We start from the raw sequence: 20,936 nt of genomic DNA, 5'->3' as shown, positions 1-20,936 counted from the left end.
AGTATGAAAATGAGCATAAAGTAGTGGAACAACTGGGATCTGAATTGTATTAGAAATGAAATATCTAGGGGCGCCTGGGTGGCTCAGTGAGTTAAAGCCTCTGCCTTTGGCTCAGGTCATGATCCAAGGTGCTGGGATCGAGCCCCATATCAGGCTCTCTGCTCAGCAGGGAGCCTGCTTCCCCCTCCTATCTCTCTGCCTGCCTCTCTGCCTACTTGTGATCTCTGTCAAATAAATTAATAAAAAAAAATCTTAAAAAAAAAAAAAGAAATAAAATATCTAATACACAAAAACCACAACTCTATCTGGGGTGCCTGAGTGGCGCAGTCAGTTTTAAGTGTCAGCTCAGGACATGATCCCAGGGTACTGGGACAGAGCCCCACATCAGGCTCCCTGCTGAGCAAGGAGTCTGCTTCTCCCTCTGCCCCATCCCCCATGCTTGCTCTCTCTCTCAAACAAATAAAATCTTAAAAATAAATAAATAAATAAATAGAATAAAGGATAGAGGAAAAAGGTAAACTGCCTATGGGTAGTGAACACAGATAGATTTATTTTCTAGAAAGATTACTGCAAACCCTCAGAATTGTTACCCTCTAGCTGGACAGATAAGATCCATTATTCAATAACCATTTACTGAACACTAATCATGTGCCTGTGGTCCTGTGTTTAGAGTGCAGAAAGGGTAAGACACAATCCTTGGTTTGAAGGACTCAGCCTATAAGAGTCTGCTGTCAATTGTACTTCAATAAAAAAGTTTTCTGTATGTCCTTATAAAATCCTTATTTCTAAATTTAGTGACTCAGACCATAGGCAACCTAATTTTGTACTTATATTGAGCATCGGCAATGTTTCTATATTTATAACCAAATTACTAAACTTCACAATAAAGACTGTAAAAGAACCAGTATTTATTTTTATAAGGACATATACAGAAACGACTATGAAAGCCTGCATTTTTTACTTCTGCTGAGAAGTAACTGTAATCACTTTAAACTGAGCAAGAAGTCCTATGACACGAAGTGAAATGACAATTAATATACGGGGTTACCCTTGTAATCTTTTCTCTCAGGCTTAAAGACAGATTAAGCAGCTGCTGTCTGTTACCCGCCGTAGTTCTAACTACAGTTTACAGAGAGTGCCAGCCTAAAATGAAGCCTTTTTCTGATGCAAATTATGTTAAGTAGCTGGGATTCTGTAACTCTGATCTCTATAATCACACTTGAACTTGCATTTCTGCACTAGAGTTTAACAGGAATATTTGTTTTTAACATATTCTAACCCTTCAAGTTAAAACAGGTCTCAAAATGATTTACTTAACAGAGACTTGCACAGCTCAGACGTGTTTTAAGTTATTTATAGAGATCTTATTCAACACCTGAAAGAATTATTTCACTTTTACCAAAGATAAATTTGAGTTTCTTTTCAAGAAACAAAATACCATTTTGTCTACATAAAGTCCCTCACTTGCCCTAAATCCAAAGAATTAAAACGGGAAACTCTATGGTCAGTCAACCTATAAAAAACTATTTTCAGAAGAGAAACCTAAATTACCCACTAATCACGAAGATAATCTGAGAGACAATAAATAGAAAGAGGTATTGTTCAACCCCTGAGCATGTAAAGAAGGTAAAGGACAGAAGAAAGTGGCAGAAGAGAAACCTATGTCTGTATGAACATATGTCCCACCCTGCTTCCAGAATTCACCTCCTTTGTGACCCAAGAGCTTAGACGCACTGGGACAGCTTCTGACTCTAATAAAACTACATTCTTGTTAAAATCACCGTTTCTATGGTGATTTTTTTTTCTTTAACTAAATGAAGAACTAATCAAAAAACATGGTAAGAAATTAGATTTTTATCAATACACAAATAAGTTTACTTAAAATCAGCTCAGTTACATATTTAAAAAAAGCTTCGGAACCTCTCCCCACCAATGTCTATAAAGTAAAATAGGTTCACATGAAACCTACAGTCCAACCAGGATCATCCGTAAGTGACGGACCAGGTACTAGCTGACACATTTCTCTTGTCACTGACAGCAAGAGTCACAAACAAAACACATCCCTTGCCTGGATGAGCAGGAAGAAATCAGATAAAAGAGGCTCATAAAACGTCCGTGAAGGAGAACTGGTTATATCAGAAGAGTTCCAGGACTTCAATCGAATATAATTCTCTATTGTTCTTTTCTTGATTTAATTTCTGCAGCTCACGAAAGCTTACTTCAATCTTGTTGAGCTCGGAACAAATGCAAATCTAAAGAAAAAAGTTTCAGAGTAACTTTTACCATAACTTTCACAAGTACAAATCCTCCATGACCACTTATAACTATTCCAAGATAAAAATTTTAAGAATAAATTATAATTTAAGTGATAACTCAGGTACTATGAAACTCAGCATATATCAAATAATCACACACCTGGGATTTCACAAACTTGTAAAGACTCAACAGTAGACTTTTTGCTTCTGGTATCATTACAACAACAGTAAAGTTAGCATCCAGAAGGAGACATATCCAATCCATAATCTGAAGACAAACAGGAAAAGGAAAATTAAGATTTTAAATTTAATTTCAGCTTAATTCATTTTACAAAGTCCAGAATTACATCAGTTATAAAAATTGGTCGTTTTTACTAAAATCTAAACATTTAAGTTTAGAAACAGAGTAATTTCTAACCAGCATAAAAAAACACTCTTCTTCGATTTACACTTATTTCACGGGCATAACTCAATCTTTTTCACATGACTTCACCCATGTAGGGAATTTACAAAACATATGAACAAAGAAAAAAGAGACAAACCAATAAAACTGCCTCTTAATTAGAACAACTGTCGATTACCAGAGGGTAGGCAGGTGGAGGGATAGGGCGAACAGGCGAAGAGGAGTAAGAGAGTTCACTGATCGTGGTAAGCACTGGATGTTTTAAGGAAGGGCTGAATCACTGTACTGTATACTTGAAACTAGTATAATACTGTATGTTATCTATATTTGAATTAAAATAAAAAGTAAAACAATAAATTGAAAAAAAGATGATCTTACTTGGTTCAGGGTTGGAGGGTGTAGCCCAGGAAGAGTCATAGTAGCATTTTCACTACACTTCAGATAAAGGAAATACAAATACTGGAGAAATAGCTGGGTAGGGAAAAAAGGACAATTTATCACCTTGATAGGAAAATGTTCTCTCTATATCAAGCTAACAAAGAGACAAAAAAAAATTAAGAAGGCACTGAGTTTAGTTATACATCAAACAAATATGCTAGACACCTGGGGAGACAGAAATGAATAAAATGTAGTTGTTGCCATCAATGAGGAATTCACCTGGTTTGGGAGAGGTGGCTGGGGAGCTTATTCTGTTTTTAAGTAGTAAATAGAAAAGAAAATCCATCTCTCAGCAACTTTTAGTTTCTACTTAAAGAAAAACAACAACAACAACAACTAAACACCCAAAACGTGTATGTATCTATGTATGTATGTATATATGTATTTTTAAAGTAATCTCTACACCTAACATGGGCTCGAACTCATAACCCCGAGATCAAGCGTCACATGCTCTACCCCCACCAGCCAGACACTGGCTTTTAACTTAGATGGATTAACCTGGCCTTCAGGCTTGGCACCAGGAATACGCTAAGATCTGCCAACCAAAAGTTACTCGTCTCCTAGACACTATTTTTCAGGATGGGGCTGGGAAACCTCTTATTCACATGAAAGAACCTGATAACCTTTCCAAAAATGCCCTAAAGCTGGTTAGAGTTAAGCAGGAAAATGTACACCAGAAATAAGGGGCACCTGGGTGGCTCAGTCAGTTAAGTGTCTGCCTTCAGCTCAGGTCATGATCCTAGGGCCCAAGGATCAAGCCTCCCCCCGCCTCCACCTGCCCCACGAAGCTCCCCAGACAGTGGAGAGTTTGCTTCTCCCTCTGACCCTTCCCCATCTGATGCACGCTCTCTGTCTCTCAAATAAATAAAGTCTTTTAAAAAATCAATAAAGCAGAAATAAAATTGTATAGGATGCTAAGAACACTTACAGTGACATGTTGTGCTGGAATGTCTTTCAAGTGAGGCAGAAGAAACATTTCGCTGTAAGCCGAATGAAGAATTGCATTTCTACTTAGGACTAAAGGAAAACCTTGTTTCAATAAATAAAGGCTTTTCCACTGAAATTATGAGTAACTCCTTTCCCCAGTGATATCTCTTCTAAATGTATAAGAAGTTTTACTATTCTCAAAGAGTTCTATCACTGAACTTCCTCATAAATACCGGAGGGGATTTGGGATACTTCACTCCTGTAATTGGCATTTATCCAGAATATTAATTTTTAGAATCAATAAAGTTTCTGCCCTCACAAAGCTTCTTAAATCAGGTTTAAGAAAGCTGTTTGCAGAGAGCACTGACTGTATTCCATTTTCCAGCAGAAACTGAAAAAAACTGGAAAACAAAATAACCGAAATGATCTATTTACTCCCTCGTTGCTGCTCAGCACTTGAGTGTAGGGAAAGAGACAATGCGGGAGAAATTATTTCAAAGGATACAGCAGAGCTGCTCTCTTTGGTATCACAGGGCACGACATGGTCTCCTCTGCTGCATCCTGAGGCTTTTTGTTTAACTCCCGATCACAGTTACCACAGTTTTCTTCTTCAGCATTGAAGCCATTGTGAAGAACTTCCGTTTGCTCTTCCATTTTCTCCTCTTGCACAGAATCACTATAGTCAGAAACTGATTCCATATTGATTTCTGCTTCTTGAAGACTGCCATCACTAATGCTATCGTGTTAATTGAAAGCGAGAAATGAATTCTAATCACTGCATGATCTCACTGGACAAATGTTCATTTTGTAGGCATTCAAAGTTTCAGAAATCAAGTAATGTAAAAGATTAAAAATGCAGTAATGAAAAAGGACCCTCAGCTTCTAACTTACCTCAAGAAAATTTTTAAGCACGCACAGGTGACTGTTTCGGGAATGTCAGGGAACTGTTGTAGACAGAGCTGTAACACCTGTACATCTGCCTTTTCTAAGGCAGCCTCCATCAAGCCAGGGCATAAGCTAAGACAAAAAAATCATGAATCATTCTGGTGTATTAAAAAAAATCTCAAGTGCAAATACTGTATAAGCTTTTTCAGAGTATGAAAATTAGTAAAAATCAAGGTCAAAGAAGTTATTGCATGTCAAGTTTGGTATACAGAAACACTTACCTATGAGAAAGCACATGTGTTTGGATAAGCTGCATCAAAGAGTTCCGGGGATAAAATGATGGTTCTGCTTTGTGTCTTCCCAGGAGTTCTGATACTATGTCTCCAATAATAGTATTAAAGTCAGGTGTTGGCTTAATGGCCAAAAATTTACATAGTTCTTCTTCAATGTGTTTTTCTGAATCTTTCTGAAAGGGCAGAAGACAGTTCAGTCCGGTACATTAAAGTCACTCTGAACTTTAAAGTTGCTGGCTTGGGGTGCCTGGGTGGCTCAGTGGGTTAAGCCTCTGCCTTCGGCTCAGGTCATGATCTCAGGGTCCTGGGATTGAGCCCCGCATCGGGCTCTCTGCTCAGCAGGGAGCCTGCTCCCCTTCCTCTCTCTGCCTGCCTCTCTGCCTACTTGTGATGTCTCTCTCTCTCTCTGTCAAATAAATAAATAAAATCTTTAAAAAAAAGAAAAAAAAGTTGCTGGCTCAACATTTTCTTAAATCATTAACAGTATTCATGCAATCCTGTGAACCTAGAGTTGATGCTGCAATTCACTGCCCAAAGACAAAACTACAAAACACAAAACAAAACACAATGCCAGAGTTTAGAAATAAAATTCTTTAAGAGGCTAAGTTACAAACATATTCAATGCAAAGGGAAAGAGATAGTGATGAGGCTGCCACCATCACAGTGACCTCACAAAATACTTAGTAAAAGTCAAATAAGCCAAAGTACTAGATAGCTCTGACCACCTTAATGTACTACACAACTGTTAGCTACAGATACAAAAAAAAAAATCATAAAAATAAGAATGAATGAAAGTAGATGGGATTTAACCACTTGAGCTTATTTTTGGTATTTTTAATACTATATTTACCTTTATAGCAGACAGAAGTTGTTTGGATGCTGGATTCTGTACATTCACTTCAGTTTTTCTTCTCCTTAACTGGAATCAAGTAAATTAATGAGGTTCTCAAAACAATGCCAAAGATCCAAAATATATTTAAGAGACTATAAGGTGTCCTAAAGAGTCTAGAATAGCATACGTATGCTCTAATCAAAAACTTTTTAAACTATCTTAATTTGGTTATAGTGAAAAGTGGATTTATTGCAACTAATTTAAATACCTTTAAGACTTTTAATGTATTTGTTTCTTAAACACAAAATCTCTACTCTCAGGAAGGCATTATTACTAATTGCAAACTGCCCATTTTCCTATCTGTGTCTTAAACATATATATGCCCATAAAAATTAACTACTACACTACACATGTCATTTCTGGATAACAGATGTCAGGTTCGTGGGTTCAAGATTCAAATAGCTCTGTCATTAAGATAAATATAGGGGTGCCTGGGTGGCTCAGTCGTTGAGTGTCTGCCTTCAGCTCAGGCCAAGATCTCCGGGTCCTGGGATTAAGTCCTACATTGGGCTCCCTGTTCAGTGGGGAGTTTGCTTCTCCCTCTCCCACAGCCCCCTCCCATGGGTCACATGCACATGCATGCATGCTCTCTCTCTCAATAAAATCTTTTTTAAAAAAGATCAAGGGCACCTGGGTGACTCAGTGGGTTAAGCCTCTGCCTAAGGCTCAGGTCATGATCTTGGGGTCCTGGGATCAAGCCCCACATTGGGTTCTCTGCTCAGCAGGGAGCCTGCTTCGCCTTCTCTAGCTGCCTCTCTGCCTACTTGTGATCTCTCTGTCAGATAAATAAATAAATAACATCTTTAAAAAAAAGGTAAGAAAGATCAAAGGGGGGGAGCCTGGGTAGCTCAGTGGGTTAAGCCTCTGCTTTCAGCTCAGGTGATGGTCTTGGGGTACTGGGATTGAGGCCAGCATCAGGCTCTCTGCTCAGCAGGGAGCCTGCTTCCCCATCTCTCTCTGCCTGCCTCTCTGCCTACTTGTGATCTGTCAAATAAATAAAAATTAAAAAAAAAAAAGAAATATCAAAGCTATAAGCATTATACAGATGTGAATCATTAAGGTAATTCAACCTTTTCTTTTTTTTCTCCCCCCCCACCACATTTGCATTAACATTTCTATTTCAACTACTAAACTTACAATTCTCTTCGACTGCTCTGAGTTCTGGGATCCAAGTCTATGTCCCCGAGATGTTTCCCAGTTTACAAAGTGAGGCACAGTCTGAGTGCCTAAGAAAACACAAAGCATACAATTTCTGGAATTTTTTGACCTACTGTATTTTGCCAACCAATCAAAGAACAACAAAAAAATGACCATTTGTGCACAGTTTAAGAGAAGCATTAAAGACCACTGAATTCCCTTGAGAACCCCAGATCAGTACGTCATAATACAGTATAAAGCTACGTGCCAGTAACATTAAGCCAAGAGAGGAGACCACTGATAAGCCTGGAAGGTTGAAACTATTAATCATTTTGTCTGGACTCTCGCACTGCCCCTGATGTCAGAACCAGGCTGACATCAGTCTAGATCTTCAGGCTGCAGCAGCATCTGCAATGGAGACTGTTCCCAAGGTAGACACCTGGGTCAAGGAAACTTCAATAATCGTGGCAAATTTCAACATCAAAAACAGGTTCTGCAAACTGATGGTTGTAGAAATCTACATCAAACTGGATGTTAATAAAATGGTTTATCTTAGTAAAAAAACAGAAAGTCCGGGGGCACCTGGCTGGCTCAGTCAGTAGAGCATGCAACTCTTGATCTCAGGTTCAAGACCCACAATGGATATAGAGGTTACTTAAAAAAACAAACCACAAACAGAAGTTCCTACCTGGATCTTGACTGTGCTTGAGTTTTCCAAGAGCACCTGCTAATGAAGATACTTCACACTTGTATGGAATCACCATAAGAAATTTTCCATGTAGCACAAATAAATTTTCCCCATAATACCAGAGCTACAAAAAAAACGTTATAAAAAATGTAAGCAGGGGCACCTGGGTGGCTCAGTCATTAAACATCTGCCTTTGGCTCAGGTCATGATCCCAGGGTCTGGGATTGAGCCCCGTATCAGGCTCCCTGCTCATCAGGAAGCCTGCTTCTCCCGCTCCCACTTCCCCTGCTTGTATCCCCTCTCTCACTGTTTCTCTCTATCTCTGTCAAATAAATAAATAAAATCTTTTTAAAAAGAAAAAGAGTAAGCAATTTTTTCCCCCACTTTTAAGATCTGAGCTGCATTTATAACAATAACTTACGGTATGAGAAATCTTAATATAACAACAAAAAAAATTGACAAAACAAAGTTAAGCAACTTTCCAGAATAATCTCACATGTACAATCTACTAACTGGGTAGGTTTACACAGCTCTTACTTTTGCCCACATCTGAATAAAGCATAATTTGAAGGACACTCTTTACTCCTAAAAATCTGACCAACATATGCATTTAAAATAATTACTTAAAAGTAACACTGCCACTGTTATACACCTATTAATGTAATAATTACCAAGGGTACTGTAACAGGGTACTCTGTTAATGACGTGCTAGGTGATAAAAGCAGAATTTAATGTTTTTGTTTTGGTTTTGGTGCAGAAAGGTGATTTTTATTAAAGCACGGGGACAGGACCCATGGGGAGAAAGGGCTGCTGCTAACATTGTTTCTATCTTATCACTCCACTTTTTAAAATGGTAAAATGTAAGATGGATATATGAACAAAAAGCTTAAAGGAACATGGAAATCAAACAAGTTTGTTAGAGTGGTAGAACTGTAAGTGGTTAATTTTGTTATTATTTGTTTCAATATAAAATCATATTATATGCTGTGAAATTTAGTCTCCTTATGCTCTAATTACAACTCTCTTAACATCACATTACCTTGATTACATTTTATTTATGAATGAACATGCATTCACTAAACAACCAATCTTTATGGGCACCTTTGATAGACCCTGAAGAAAAAATGGATAACAAAACAGACAAGGACCCCTGCCTCAGAAGTTTGGTCTGGCTGGCTAACATTTAAACTCTTCAATATGGGGCGCCTGGGTGGCTCAGTGGGTTAAAGCCTCTGCCTTCGGCTCAGGTCGTGATCCCAGCGTCCTGGGATCGAGCCCCGCATCGGGCTCTCTGCTCCGCGGGGAGCCTGCTTCCTCCTCTCTCTCTGCCTGCCTCTCTGCCTACTTGTGATCTCTGTCAAATAAATAAATAAAATCTTAAAAAAAAAAAAAATAAATAAATAAACTCTTCAATAATTCTTATGTAAGCAGCGCCTGAGTGTCTCAGTCAGTTAAGCATCCAACTCTTCTATTTCAGCTCAGGTCATGATCTCAGGATCCTGGGATGCAGCCCCATAGCGGCCTCTGCACTCAGCGGGGAGTCTACTTGAGATTCACTCTCTCCTCTCCCTTTGCCCCTCCCCATGCTCGTGCCTGCCCTCCTTCTCTTTGTCTTTGTCTCTCAAATAAATACAGAAATAAATCTTAAAAAAAAAATCCTTATGTAACTCCATGATAATGTTTACCATGTAACCTAAAAGACTAATTTCTTAAGAAAAGTAACAGCCCTGGTGTATGGTTCAAAATACAAGTGGAACTGGAATGGGGCTCCTGCCTGGCTTAGTCAGGAGAGCATGTGACTCTCGGTCTCGAAGTTGTGAGTTCAAGCCCCACAATGGAGATAGAGAATACTTAAAAATAGTAATAATAAAGGGGCACCTGGATGGCTCAGTAGGTTAAGCCTCTGCCCTCAACTCAGGTCATTATCTCAGGCTCATGGGATTGAGCCCCATATCAGGATCTCTGCTCAGCCAGGGGAGCCTGCTTCCCCCTCTACCGGCCTGCCTCTCTCCCTACTTGTGATCTCTCCCTCCAACAAACAAAAAAATAAAATCTTTAAATAATAATAATAATAATAATAATAATAATAAAAAACAGAAATATTTATAAGAAATACAAAAGAAAAACTTCAAACCAAAGAGCAGCTACGTTTTATTTGCTCATTGTTCTTCCTTGATCTAAAATTGCCTATAGGGGCGCCTGGGTGGCTCAGTGGGTTAAAGCCTCTGCCTTCGGCTCAGGTCATGATCCCAGGGTCCTGGGATGGAGCTCTGCATCGGGCTCTCTGCTCAGCAGGGAGCCTGCTTCCTCCTCTCTCTCTGTCTGCTTCTCTGCCTACTTGCGATCTCTGTCTGTCAAATAAATAAACAAAATCTTAAAAAAAAATAAAATAAAATTGCCTATAATTGAAAGTGACAAACTTAACAAAAATTGAAACAATAACCAAATTAAATATAATCTTGCAAGTAAAAATTATTTTCTCAATTTAATCAAAAACTGCCAAATTATTAAAATATGAAGTCTCTTCCTTTATACTGTATTTATCATGCACAAAAGTACCTAAATTTGAAAATCCCCCAAACCAAAAACTTACTTGACCGCTGGTCCCCTGTGATAGCTCTTTGGAAGTCTGTAGTGTTTGAAATTTTGTATTCCATATGGAGATGCATTCTACAAAGTAAGACAAACAAATTCAGAGTTGTACCACATATAAACATGTGATGCTGAGGGTGATGGGGAAGGAAGTGAGGAGATTAGGGACACTCACAGTTAAACACGTAAGTCTTGTTTTATTAGGTATAAAATGAGTAATGAAGACCGTGATTGCCGCAGAAACTCAAGGAAATGAGATGGGTGAAGACAGTGGGCTTATGGGATCTACATACCTTCCCCTCAATTTTGCTGTGAACCTTAAACTGCTCTAAAAAAATAAAGTGTTAATAATAACAATAATAAATTAGTAATAAATGTTGATATGGAAAGGGCTCTACGATCCCTCAGTAAGTTGATAAGGTGCACAAGTGTGAATGGTATGCTACTATACGTGTAAAGAGAAGAGGAAAGAAAAATATGTAGTAGTATTTGCTTGTACGCATGTGCTTGTACCCATGTCTAGAAAGAGACACAGGAAGCTCTAACAGTAGTTACCGGGCTTTGGTGGTTAGAGCATGACCCAGAAGAGGGATGACGGTAGGGGCGAGAGAAGCACAGCACGGTAAAGTGACAGTGCCGGGACTGGAGATCAGTAAGGTCTGTGGTCTGGGTAAAAAGGGTCACCCTACTTAGTTATCCAATACCTGTCTGCTGACTTGTAAAACAGGACTGCTGTTAGTAACTACTTTCTTTCCCAGTGTTGCTGAAAGATTAAATGATACAAACAAGGTAATAAACCTAAAATGCCCTGCACAGGATAGCTATGCTGTAACTAGTAGCTCCTATCTTAAGAGGGAGAAACTTAATAACAAAGTACACGGACTAGGATGGCCAGGTTAAGAGTACAGTCAGTAGGAAGCCTGGGATGAATAAATCAAAGGATTCTTGCTCAGAAACTGAGAAAAGAGACTGGAAAGAGTGGATGAGGTCTAGACTATGGAGAGACCTGAATACTAGACAAAATATTCTGAGTTTCATAGTGTTGCCTGAAAGACCCTAATCTCACACCTGCCAGAACAAATGTATTTTTTGTGATAGACAGTAAGTCTGTGTTTGTGTGTGTGTGTGGAGGGGTTATCTGGGGGCAAGGTGAGGTGGAAATGAGAATGAATGCTCTTATGTCAGAGATGAAAAAGCCTATTAGCAGTCCCTGAATATCAGGTTGTCCAAGTCTAGTGGATTTCCTTTCTGCTGAAAGGCTATGAATTCGAATCCCTACCACAAGGCTTACTGATGATCAAATGCCTCTGGGCTGGCACAGATATTGGCAGTTTTTATTCCTTTAAGACATCAGTCACAGGCAAGGTAGTGATAGAAGGAATATTTCTAAAAGACAGGGCACCTGGCTGGCTCAGTCAACAGAGTATGTGACTCTTGATCTCAGGGGTTTGAGTGTTGGGTGTAGAAATAAGTAAAAATAAATAAATAGGTAAATAAGTAAATACACAAATAAATAAAATAAACTTAAAAAAAGTAACTAATGTAAGATGAAATCAAAGACCTATTCAAGGAGAGTTAGGAAGCTACAAAAATAATTTGATTATGATGCTAAAGAAAATTAATGGGTGATAATAAATAAAAAAGAAAAAGACTAAAAGGTATACTTTGAAGGAAAAATCCAAAGGACTTATTAATGGATCAGATTTCAGTCACCCTTGGAAGATGGCAGCGGTGGTCCTAGGACCGCTACATGATCTTGATCCAGGACGGTGAGTGCAACACCATTTCGAGCATCATCAGACACCACAGTCTTGAGCAACAGTGATCTAACCACCCTCTGATCTTTCTCTGGGTCACTTGGATGTATTGGTACCAAGGTTTCATATATACATCCATCAGAGCCTGTTGGAAACAAGTATTTGCTATTATCAGATAAAGGACAGCTCTGTATCTGTTACAGTTCAAGGTACTAGGTTGTTTATAAGTTGTATCAATTTCATATAGGATACAACTAGAAAAATAAACAGATTCAAAATCATACCACTCTATGCTTTCCCTTAAATTGTACTACAAACGTAAACATGAGGGAGGAATATTATTATTAAATCTCTCAGTAAGAAATGTCACAACAGCTAAATACTCATAATAACTGACACTATGTGAGGGAACTGCAGAAATACCAACAATCTAGTCACTAAAAGGATATACCTCACATTCAACATCAATTAGCTTCTGGTCTATACATGACTTTTCTCATTACTGTGTCACCCTGAAAACCATATGAAATTGCTGTTTTTTGGCATGTCAATTGAATTTTGGCAATTTTACTGTGGTTTTAGTTATGCTACAGGAAGATTTTATGGCCTTTGCTTCAGACTCCCTTATTACAGTATTCATTCAGTAAGCTAAAACTTCACTCATAAACTTTCACTCAGCAATAAGTGCATCTGGGGCAGCTGGCTGGCTCAGTCTGTAGAGTATGCAACTCTTAATCTCCGTTGTGAAGTCAAGCCCCATGCTGGGCATGAAGCCTACTTAAAAAAACAAAACTAAACCAAACCAAACCAAACCACATCACTAAGTATATCTTACAGATTAAACTACAAGAAAACCAGTCCCTCTTAAGCAAAGGCATTAAGTGAATTCCGAAGACCTTCTAGATAAAATAAATGATGGGAACTTTTTCTTAATAGCCATTGCAAACATCTGCACATTAAAAAATCTCACAGATTTTTTAATTGGGGTGGGAGGAAAGAATAATTCGATGAGGGGCAGTAAGGAGGGCACTTGATGTAATGAGCCCTGGGTGTTATATGCCACTGACGCATCACTAAATTCTACCTCTGGAACCAATAAAAAAAAAAGATATTAAGATTTTTAAACTGTCATACTATGAAAATATTGTTCTTGTTCCTTCCTCCCTTAATTCTCTCAGAACAACTTCAAGAGGAGCCATAAAGGGCAGGATAAAGAGGACACCACAAAGGCATTTTTCTTTTTCCTCGTCACCTAAGATTAGGGTTATACTTTAGACCATTAGGTATAGATAGATAATCTACAAGGGGTCAACAAATCTATAAAATGCTGGCTGGCATAGGCCACGAATGCTTTGTTAGATTCCGTTAATTCACCTGCCTCCACCATCGTTCAAAGAAGGGTACCCTAAATCTTAAGGCTAGAAAAGAGAACTTGAAGGGTCACTCAATACCAACCTTCGTTATTTTATTATTTATTTACTTATTTGTAAAGTTTTTATTTATTTATTTGACATAGAGAGTGTGTGCATGTATGTGTGAGCATAAGTAGACAGAGCAGCAGGGAGAGGGAGAAGCAGGTGAGCATAGATCACAATGTGGGATGCGATCCCAGGTCCCTAGGACCACAACCTGAGCTGAAGACACACACTTAACGGACTAAGCCAACTAGGGCCGCCTTAGTTACTTTATGCTTCATACTTACAGTATCAAAGAACCTAGCCTTATGATGATAAAGATAAAAAAAAGATTTTTCCCTTTTTTATTGGTATTATGTTACTACTGCTTTTTATATATATACACACACACATATATATACTTTTTTTTCTTTTTAGCATATTTTATTTATTTAAAAGAGCGAGATGGCAAACATAGGGGGAGAGGAAGAGGGAGAAAGGGAGGAGCAGACTCTGCTGAGGAGGGAGCCCAGGACTGGGAGGTCCCAGGACCTCAGGATCATGACCTGAACTGAAGGCAGACACTTAATGGACCAAGCACTCACGTGCCCCGATAAATCTTAAGATATAAAAATTAGCTGCAGAGAACCAGTGACGTAATGCATGACAGATAAGGCAAAGTACAAAAAGTGAAGACACAAATGCTTGGAAGGAAGCACGGGAAGTGAAGTGCTACAATAGAAAACTGCAAAAAAACCTCAGATGCTAACTCAGAAAACCCACCATGCTTTATTTATAATCTCTGTAAGTTTGAAGAAAAATACTTACTTAATGACATCAAAGAGATGAATTTCCGATCCACAGATGCAGTGAAACTCTGTATAACAGATTTTTCTTCTTGTCCAAGTACGAGCGTGTATTTGCTTAAGGTATGTGAGTTGAACTTTTGTATGTAAGCAAAGTAATTTCCATGCTGCACATAAAAAGGTTATTTTGTTTAAAAATATTCCCATTTCAACCAATTATATTTAAATGTTAAAGCCAGTTGTCACCCTCCTAATTACTTTAATGAGTGCTTAAAAACCTCATGTCCAATTAAAGTAAAATTGTTCTACAAAATATTTCTTTGTAACTAGAAGATTTTTTTAGTATTAAAAAAGATACACAATAAAGAAAATCTTCTGAGAAATACTAAAGCCCATTTTAGTTTAAAAATAATATATGTGAATTTGAAATGTCACAAAATAGGCCAGGAATTAAAGATACCACTTACTTTTTCAGTAATAAAAATTAGAACAGGATGCTTAAATACCATGAAAATCTTTGTCCACCTAAAAAAATAGGAAGAAAATTTATAAAATGCCAAATCACCAGCTGAGAGAAACCTATCAAGCTAAATTTCAGACAATATCTTCTATTATTTTTTTGGGTCAAAGAGATGCCAGAGACCTTAATTCAGTATTTCAAAATACATTTCACAGAGAATTAGTAGGTATTTCTCTGCCAAATGAATCTCTGGATTAAATGCAAGTTGCTTAACTTCCCGGAGCTTTAAAGACAATGTGAACTGTAAAGCTCCAAAAGGGTGGGTGTGTGACAGTAGGCAGTGTTATTCAACTTATTTGACTCTTCCCCTTCCCCTTCCTTTCAGTCACTTTTAGGACTAGTGCTCTGAGGAAAACGTTAGGATCTCACCTGCCTGGAGAGGAGGCACAGGGAAGATAAAGGGCTTGTAACTGAGGCTACATAGCCAAATTCCGGCAAGGTGGCCACTAGAACTCACATCCTCTACCTATACCCCTTTTTCCTGAAGATTTCCTCCAAACACGGCTGCTTACACATTAGAGCAGTCCAAGATACACCTGGTCATTGTCTACATTGTTCACTAAGTACAAGGCTTCCTTCTGACTTTTAGAAATTTAGCTTGCATCAAGTGGACCAGGAGAGGCAGCAAGTTAACTAAATAGGGAATGTGATAAAATAATGGGGACTGGAGGGGCACCGGAGTGGCTCAGTCAGTTAGGTGTCTACCTTCGCCTCAAGTCATGATCCCAGGGTCCGGGGATCGAGCCCCGAATCAGGCTCCCTGCTTGGTGAGGGTCTGCTTCTCCCTCTGCCTGCCATTCCCTTGTTTGTACAAAATCTCTCTCTCTGACAAATAAATAAAATATTAAAAAAAAAGGGGGGGGGAGGGGACTGGAGAAATGTAAAATCATGAAATTTCCTTCTATCATTTGAGAGTCATTTTCCCAGTTTGACACCAGGATCTGGGAAAGCAGGGTGCTCAAAGCATATCATCATGTCACTAACAACAAACTATACTTGTCCTCGGGGGTAAGGGTCCTGACCTTGGCAGTTAGGACAATGTAACAGAGAGAGATCTTGGGCTCATGGCACTACCCACGTCATCTTCAAATAACTCCTACACAGTCTTCTGTCATCAAAACAGAACTCACATGCCTATGAAGTCTCCCCAATCACCTATCACTCCAGAGGCTTTTGGAGGATGCTAATTTGGTCAACGGCATATAAATGGTTTTTAATTAAGCTTTTCCTGTATTTATAACCAAAATACTTTTGAACAAAGCAAAGAATGGTATAAAAAATAAGGACAGTACATTTTTATTTTGGAAAAAATTCACTTACAAGTATTGGAACTTACTTAATCACTTCTTCATCAGAGATAACAGTTTCAATTTTCTGCTGGGGCTCTGCAAGCAAGGCCTCTAAGCCACGAACAGCACCTTCCTTGAATAGCACTAAGGGTTCTGCCCCTTGTATTGAATGTATCCTATATATCTCAGCAGACAACTAGAAGAAAGTAAGAATGCATTAGTTTTTATTCTAAAACAATTGTTACCTAAGAGAATAAGGACATTTACAGAAAGCTTATTTTTAAGAACTGACTTGTTTTCATTTTGATTCAGCTTTATGTGGTTCCATAGTCAAATGTACAACATAAAGTAGATACAGAAGCCTTTTGCTCCTATACCATTTACCCTGTCCCCTGCTCTACCCTTAAGTCGCCACTTTATATTTATTTATTTATTTGAAGATTTTGTTTATTTATTTAGAGAGAACATGGGTGAGCAGAGGGAGGGGCACAGGGAGAGGGAAAGAGAAATCAAGCAGGCTCTGTACTGAGCGCAGAGTCCAATGTGGGGCTTGATCTTACAACCCTGAAATCATGACATGGGCCTAAATCAAGAGTCTGACACTTAACTGACTGAACCAACCGTAAATCATCATTTTTATGAATTTTGGTTTGTTCTTTTATTTTGACTACTGGAGGGAGGTATAACCTGGCTCTCAAAACCTGAAGGTGGGGAGAGGCATAAATGACACCACTAATGCAGTTTTAAGCAGTTCTGGGGCTAGATAAAGACTGATGCCATAATTACAAGTACAGCCTGTAAGCCCGAGAAAAGAAGTTAACTCCACTGTAAAATTAAGGATCATGTTACTGCAAGGTGAATAAAAAGACTAGGGCCAGGAGACAACACAGTTAGCTAGCTAGAAGTTTCAAGGGTCCAAGTGGTAACTGTCATTACATCTCAATCAGTTCTATCACGCGCCACTTCTAAAATCTGCCAATTATATTTAGTTAGACATTCAGAACTGGAAAGAACTTTCAAGGTCACCCTAGTTTGAGACTCTCATTTTTAAGTAAGAAAAGTTAATTAACACACTTTAGGTTAGGGGTGCTTGGGAGGCTTGATCTGTTAAGCTTATGACTCTTGATTTCAGCTCAAGCCATGATCTCAGGGTTGTGAAATCCAGCCCTGTCTCTGGCTCCATGCTCACAGGGGTCTGCTTGAGATTCTCTTTCTCCCTTCTACCACCCCCAACCACTTGCACGTGCTCTTTCTCTCTCAAATAAATAAACAGATCTTTAAACACACACACACACACACACACACACACACTTTAGGTCATTAGTAGAAAAGGCACAGATACTCAAGGTTCTTTGTTACTGTATTCTGCACACTCTTAAGATATATAATAAAATCAGCAGGGTCTGTTCTACCTATTTTAAGAAAGGGCACAGTGAATTTCTCACAAGGGACACATCATAACCATCTAAACTCATGGAAGTAACTGAAAATGTACCATTCAGGAATTATTTAAATCCTTAATCTCATGTAATAATAAAGTTTCTATTTTCTAACACATTAATGAACTAAGATGTGTTCCAAGATACACTATAAAGTAACTAGAATGAAAAGCTGATATAACTTTTATGCTCACTCACAGATATACTAAGATAAACAAAATACTGCATTACAAATTATTCCATCTCACCAATAAGCTAATAGACACACTAGTAAATCCAAAGAATAATATGTGAGCCTGGGTGGGTCAGTTAGTTAAGTCTCTCCTTTCAGCTCAGGTCACGACTGTGGGGTCCTAGGACTGAGCCCTGCATCAGACTCCCTGCTCAGCTGGGAGCTGCTTCTCCTTCTTCCCACTTGTGCTCTCTTTCTTTCTCTCAAATAAATAAAAATCTTAAAAAAAAAAAAAAATCCAAAGACTTACTGTAGCTTTAAATACTTTATCCAGGTTTACGTCTTCATTACTCCATATTCTCAAAACCTTAAATCAATACACACAAGTTAAAAAAGCATTTCAATTTCCACTTACACTTAACACAAGTAGTTAATAAATCGACATTTGATTTGTTGCATATATTATATAAGAAGTTTTAAAACTCACCTTATTATCATGTACAACAATATACTCTCCAGTTTGAAAGTTGCATACAGCTGGACATGTTATAATTTGACCTTGTTTCACTGACCAGCTTCCCAAGGGTTTCTGATCAGAAACCTAGCAAAATCAAGGCAACGTACAATATTCAGAAAGTCAATTTCAGATATTAGAGCAACTAAATTTACAGTAAAGACAAAGAAAATAATAATTAAAATAATAACATTTAATAAATTTCCTAAAGTAAAAAGGTAAGTAATCACAAAAAAGGCAAACACTGTACGATTTCACTTAAGACAGAAAGTAGAATGGTGGTGTCCGGGGCCGGGGAAATGGGGAGTTACTGCTTATTTCAGTTTTTCAAGATGAAGAGTTTGGGAAATGGATGGTGTGATGGCTGCACAACATAAACATACTTAATATACTGTACACTATATTCAAAATATAGTTAACAGTAAACTGCATGTTGTATTTTACTACAAACATAAAAAGCTGGAGGTGCCAGGGTGCCTGGTTGGCTCAGTGGTTAAGAGTCTGCCTTCCGCCTCTGGTCATGATCCCAGGACCCTGGGATCCAAGCCCTGCATCAGGCTTGCTCAGCGGGAAGCCTGTTTCCTCCCTCTCCCACTTCCCTGTTTGTGTTCCCTCTCTCACTGTCTCTCTCTCAGACATCAAATAAATAAAATATTTTAGGGCGCCTGGGTGGCTCAGCGGGTTAAGCCTCTGCCTTCGCCTCAGGTCATGATCTCAGGGTCCTGGGATCAAGGCCCGAATCGGGCTCTCTGCTCAGCAGGGAGTCCACTTCTCCCTCTCTCTGCCTGCCTCTCTGCCTACTTGTGATCTCTCTCTCTATTTCAAATAAATAAATAAAATCTTAAAAAAAATAAAATAAAATATTTTAAAAACACACACACACGACAAAAAACTTGGGGTGCCTGGGTGGCTCAATTGGTTAAGCCTCTGTCTTTGGCTAGGGTCATGATCTGAGTCCCGGGATGACCCGCCAACTCCCCCCATCTCAACAGCAGTCTGCTTCTCCCTCTTTCTCAAATATTCTTTAAAAAATTTAAAAAAAAACTTTAAAAAATTAATTAAAATGAAAATGTAACTAAGTTACTAAAAGAAAAAAGTAAATTAACAACACTTTTTTGTAATTAGTACATTTTAAAAAATGGGATTCCACTGTGCCTTTGAACGGGGCATGGGAAACTGAGCAGCTATACCCGGGATCATGCCAATTCCAGTCACTGTATTTGTATGTAGGAACTGCGAAATTTTAAGTCCACCTGACGGTGGAGGTAAAAACCAACAGTGTCATCAGAAAGAGTCAAGACCAGCAAACGCTACAGGGAATGTTGGCAACCTGCTCCCAAAACTTCAGAGTAGATACCTAGCTTCTTAAAGACATGGGAAACTATGTTCAGCAGTCCAGATAAAAATAATTACTTTCTACGAGATTACTAAAAGCAAAACTGCTCAGGAGTCTTGAGTGAACAGTTTGGATAAAAAGGGGGCGGGACCTACAGAGCCTGCCCAGGACTCAACTCCAGGATTTACAGCGGATAGTTAGTTGGCAACTGACAGCTCACTCGGAATCAGGATTGCACCAAGCTACTAAGAAATCAAACGAGCAAAACAATGCGCAAAACTGTCCCCCCAAAGAGAGGGGGAAAGTGTATGGGCACAAAGTTAAACCACTGTTCCCACGCTGCCAGTCAGTCTCTCCCGCCCGATCTCCGTTCAAGCCTTCTGCGGGCAGCGAGAGTAACTGAAAACCCGGGAGGGGATCTTAAGGCCATCACCGGGAGATGCGAAGCGAAAGCCCAGGTTTTCCTTTCCTTTCTGAGTCTAACCCACGTGCACTCAGACGCTCCGCCGCCTGAAAGTCGGAAAGATGTCTCTCTCTCTCTCCAGAAAAACAACCGAGTCCTACACTAGACCTCATTCAGCGTCCCGGAGAGGCCAAGCCAGCTCTCCAATAAGCCGCTCGACGATCTCTCTCTGAAGCTGTGAGAAACCTGCAGCTCTGGCTCTGTGCTCAGAAAGGGGCGCTCTCCGACCACATCACCCTCACCTTATAGAGGATGACGGTCCTGCCGCCGTCCGTCACTAAAAACTGGTCTGCTTTGTCGCTCTGCTCCACGCCTAGGAGTCCGTGAGGCCCGGCACCCAAGGGTACCGCAGACAACGTGAACCCCTCCTCCAAGGCTGCCATTTTGGGCAAACCTACTGACTGCAGCTCATTCCTCCCGGCAGGCTTTGCGCTTTCTCTCGCGAGAACTAGGAGCCCGACAGGGCAGACACTTGCCAAATAAGAACCCTGTTTGCTGAGCGGGCGACCTCTGGCGGGCGTGGCTGGCGCGGCCCGTGTGCCTGGCGGTGGGCACCGCCGGGTGAGCGGAGCCGGGACGTTGCCTCTAGACTCCTCCTCCTAGCCACGCCTCTCGGAGTCCCGGATGTACTCCTCCGGAGACGGGAAGGGCGGGCCTGGGAATGTCTTACCTGCCACTTGCAGTCGCTTCGGCCGCGGCGCCCTTTTCAGGCCAGGATTTGAGAGGCTGAAGGGTG

At 39.5% G+C, this 20,936-nt stretch overlaps 1 protein-coding gene across 2 annotated transcripts; it reads right to left on the bottom strand.

Annotated features, from left to right (window-relative positions):
* Positions 1 to 1,839: 1,839 nt before the first annotated feature.
* NOL11 (nucleolar protein 11) lies at positions 1,840 to 20,616 on the bottom strand. 2 transcript variants are annotated; one of them, XM_059379153.1, is made up of 18 exons: positions 20,443 to 20,616; positions 18,375 to 18,488; positions 18,198 to 18,254; positions 16,324 to 16,472; positions 14,935 to 14,992; positions 14,490 to 14,634; positions 12,224 to 12,412; positions 10,512 to 10,588; positions 7,919 to 8,042; positions 7,231 to 7,319; positions 6,052 to 6,120; positions 5,190 to 5,374; positions 4,915 to 5,040; positions 4,529 to 4,759; positions 4,025 to 4,106; positions 3,037 to 3,129; positions 2,416 to 2,523; positions 1,840 to 2,252 (listed from the first exon to the last, which is right to left on the bottom strand). In XM_059379153.1, the coding sequence occupies exons 1-18, from the start codon at positions 20,581 to 20,583 to the stop codon at positions 2,136 to 2,138; spliced, it is 2,154 nt and encodes a 717-aa protein (XP_059235136.1). In that variant the 5' UTR covers positions 20,584 to 20,616; the 3' UTR covers positions 1,840 to 2,135. The 2 variants fall into 2 exon arrangements, with proteins under 2 accessions (XP_059235136.1, XP_059235137.1); XM_059379154.1 differs by having other exon boundaries at positions 4,025 to 4,103.
* Positions 20,617 to 20,936: the final 320 nt, after the last annotated feature.

The sequence above is a fragment of the Mustela nigripes genome, chromosome 16 (genome assembly GCF_022355385.1).
Source record: "Mustela nigripes isolate SB6536 chromosome 16, MUSNIG.SB6536, whole genome shotgun sequence".
Taxonomy (NCBI): Eukaryota; Metazoa; Chordata; class Mammalia; order Carnivora; family Mustelidae; genus Mustela; species Mustela nigripes.
This window is presented reverse-complemented; position numbering and strand designations above follow the sequence as displayed.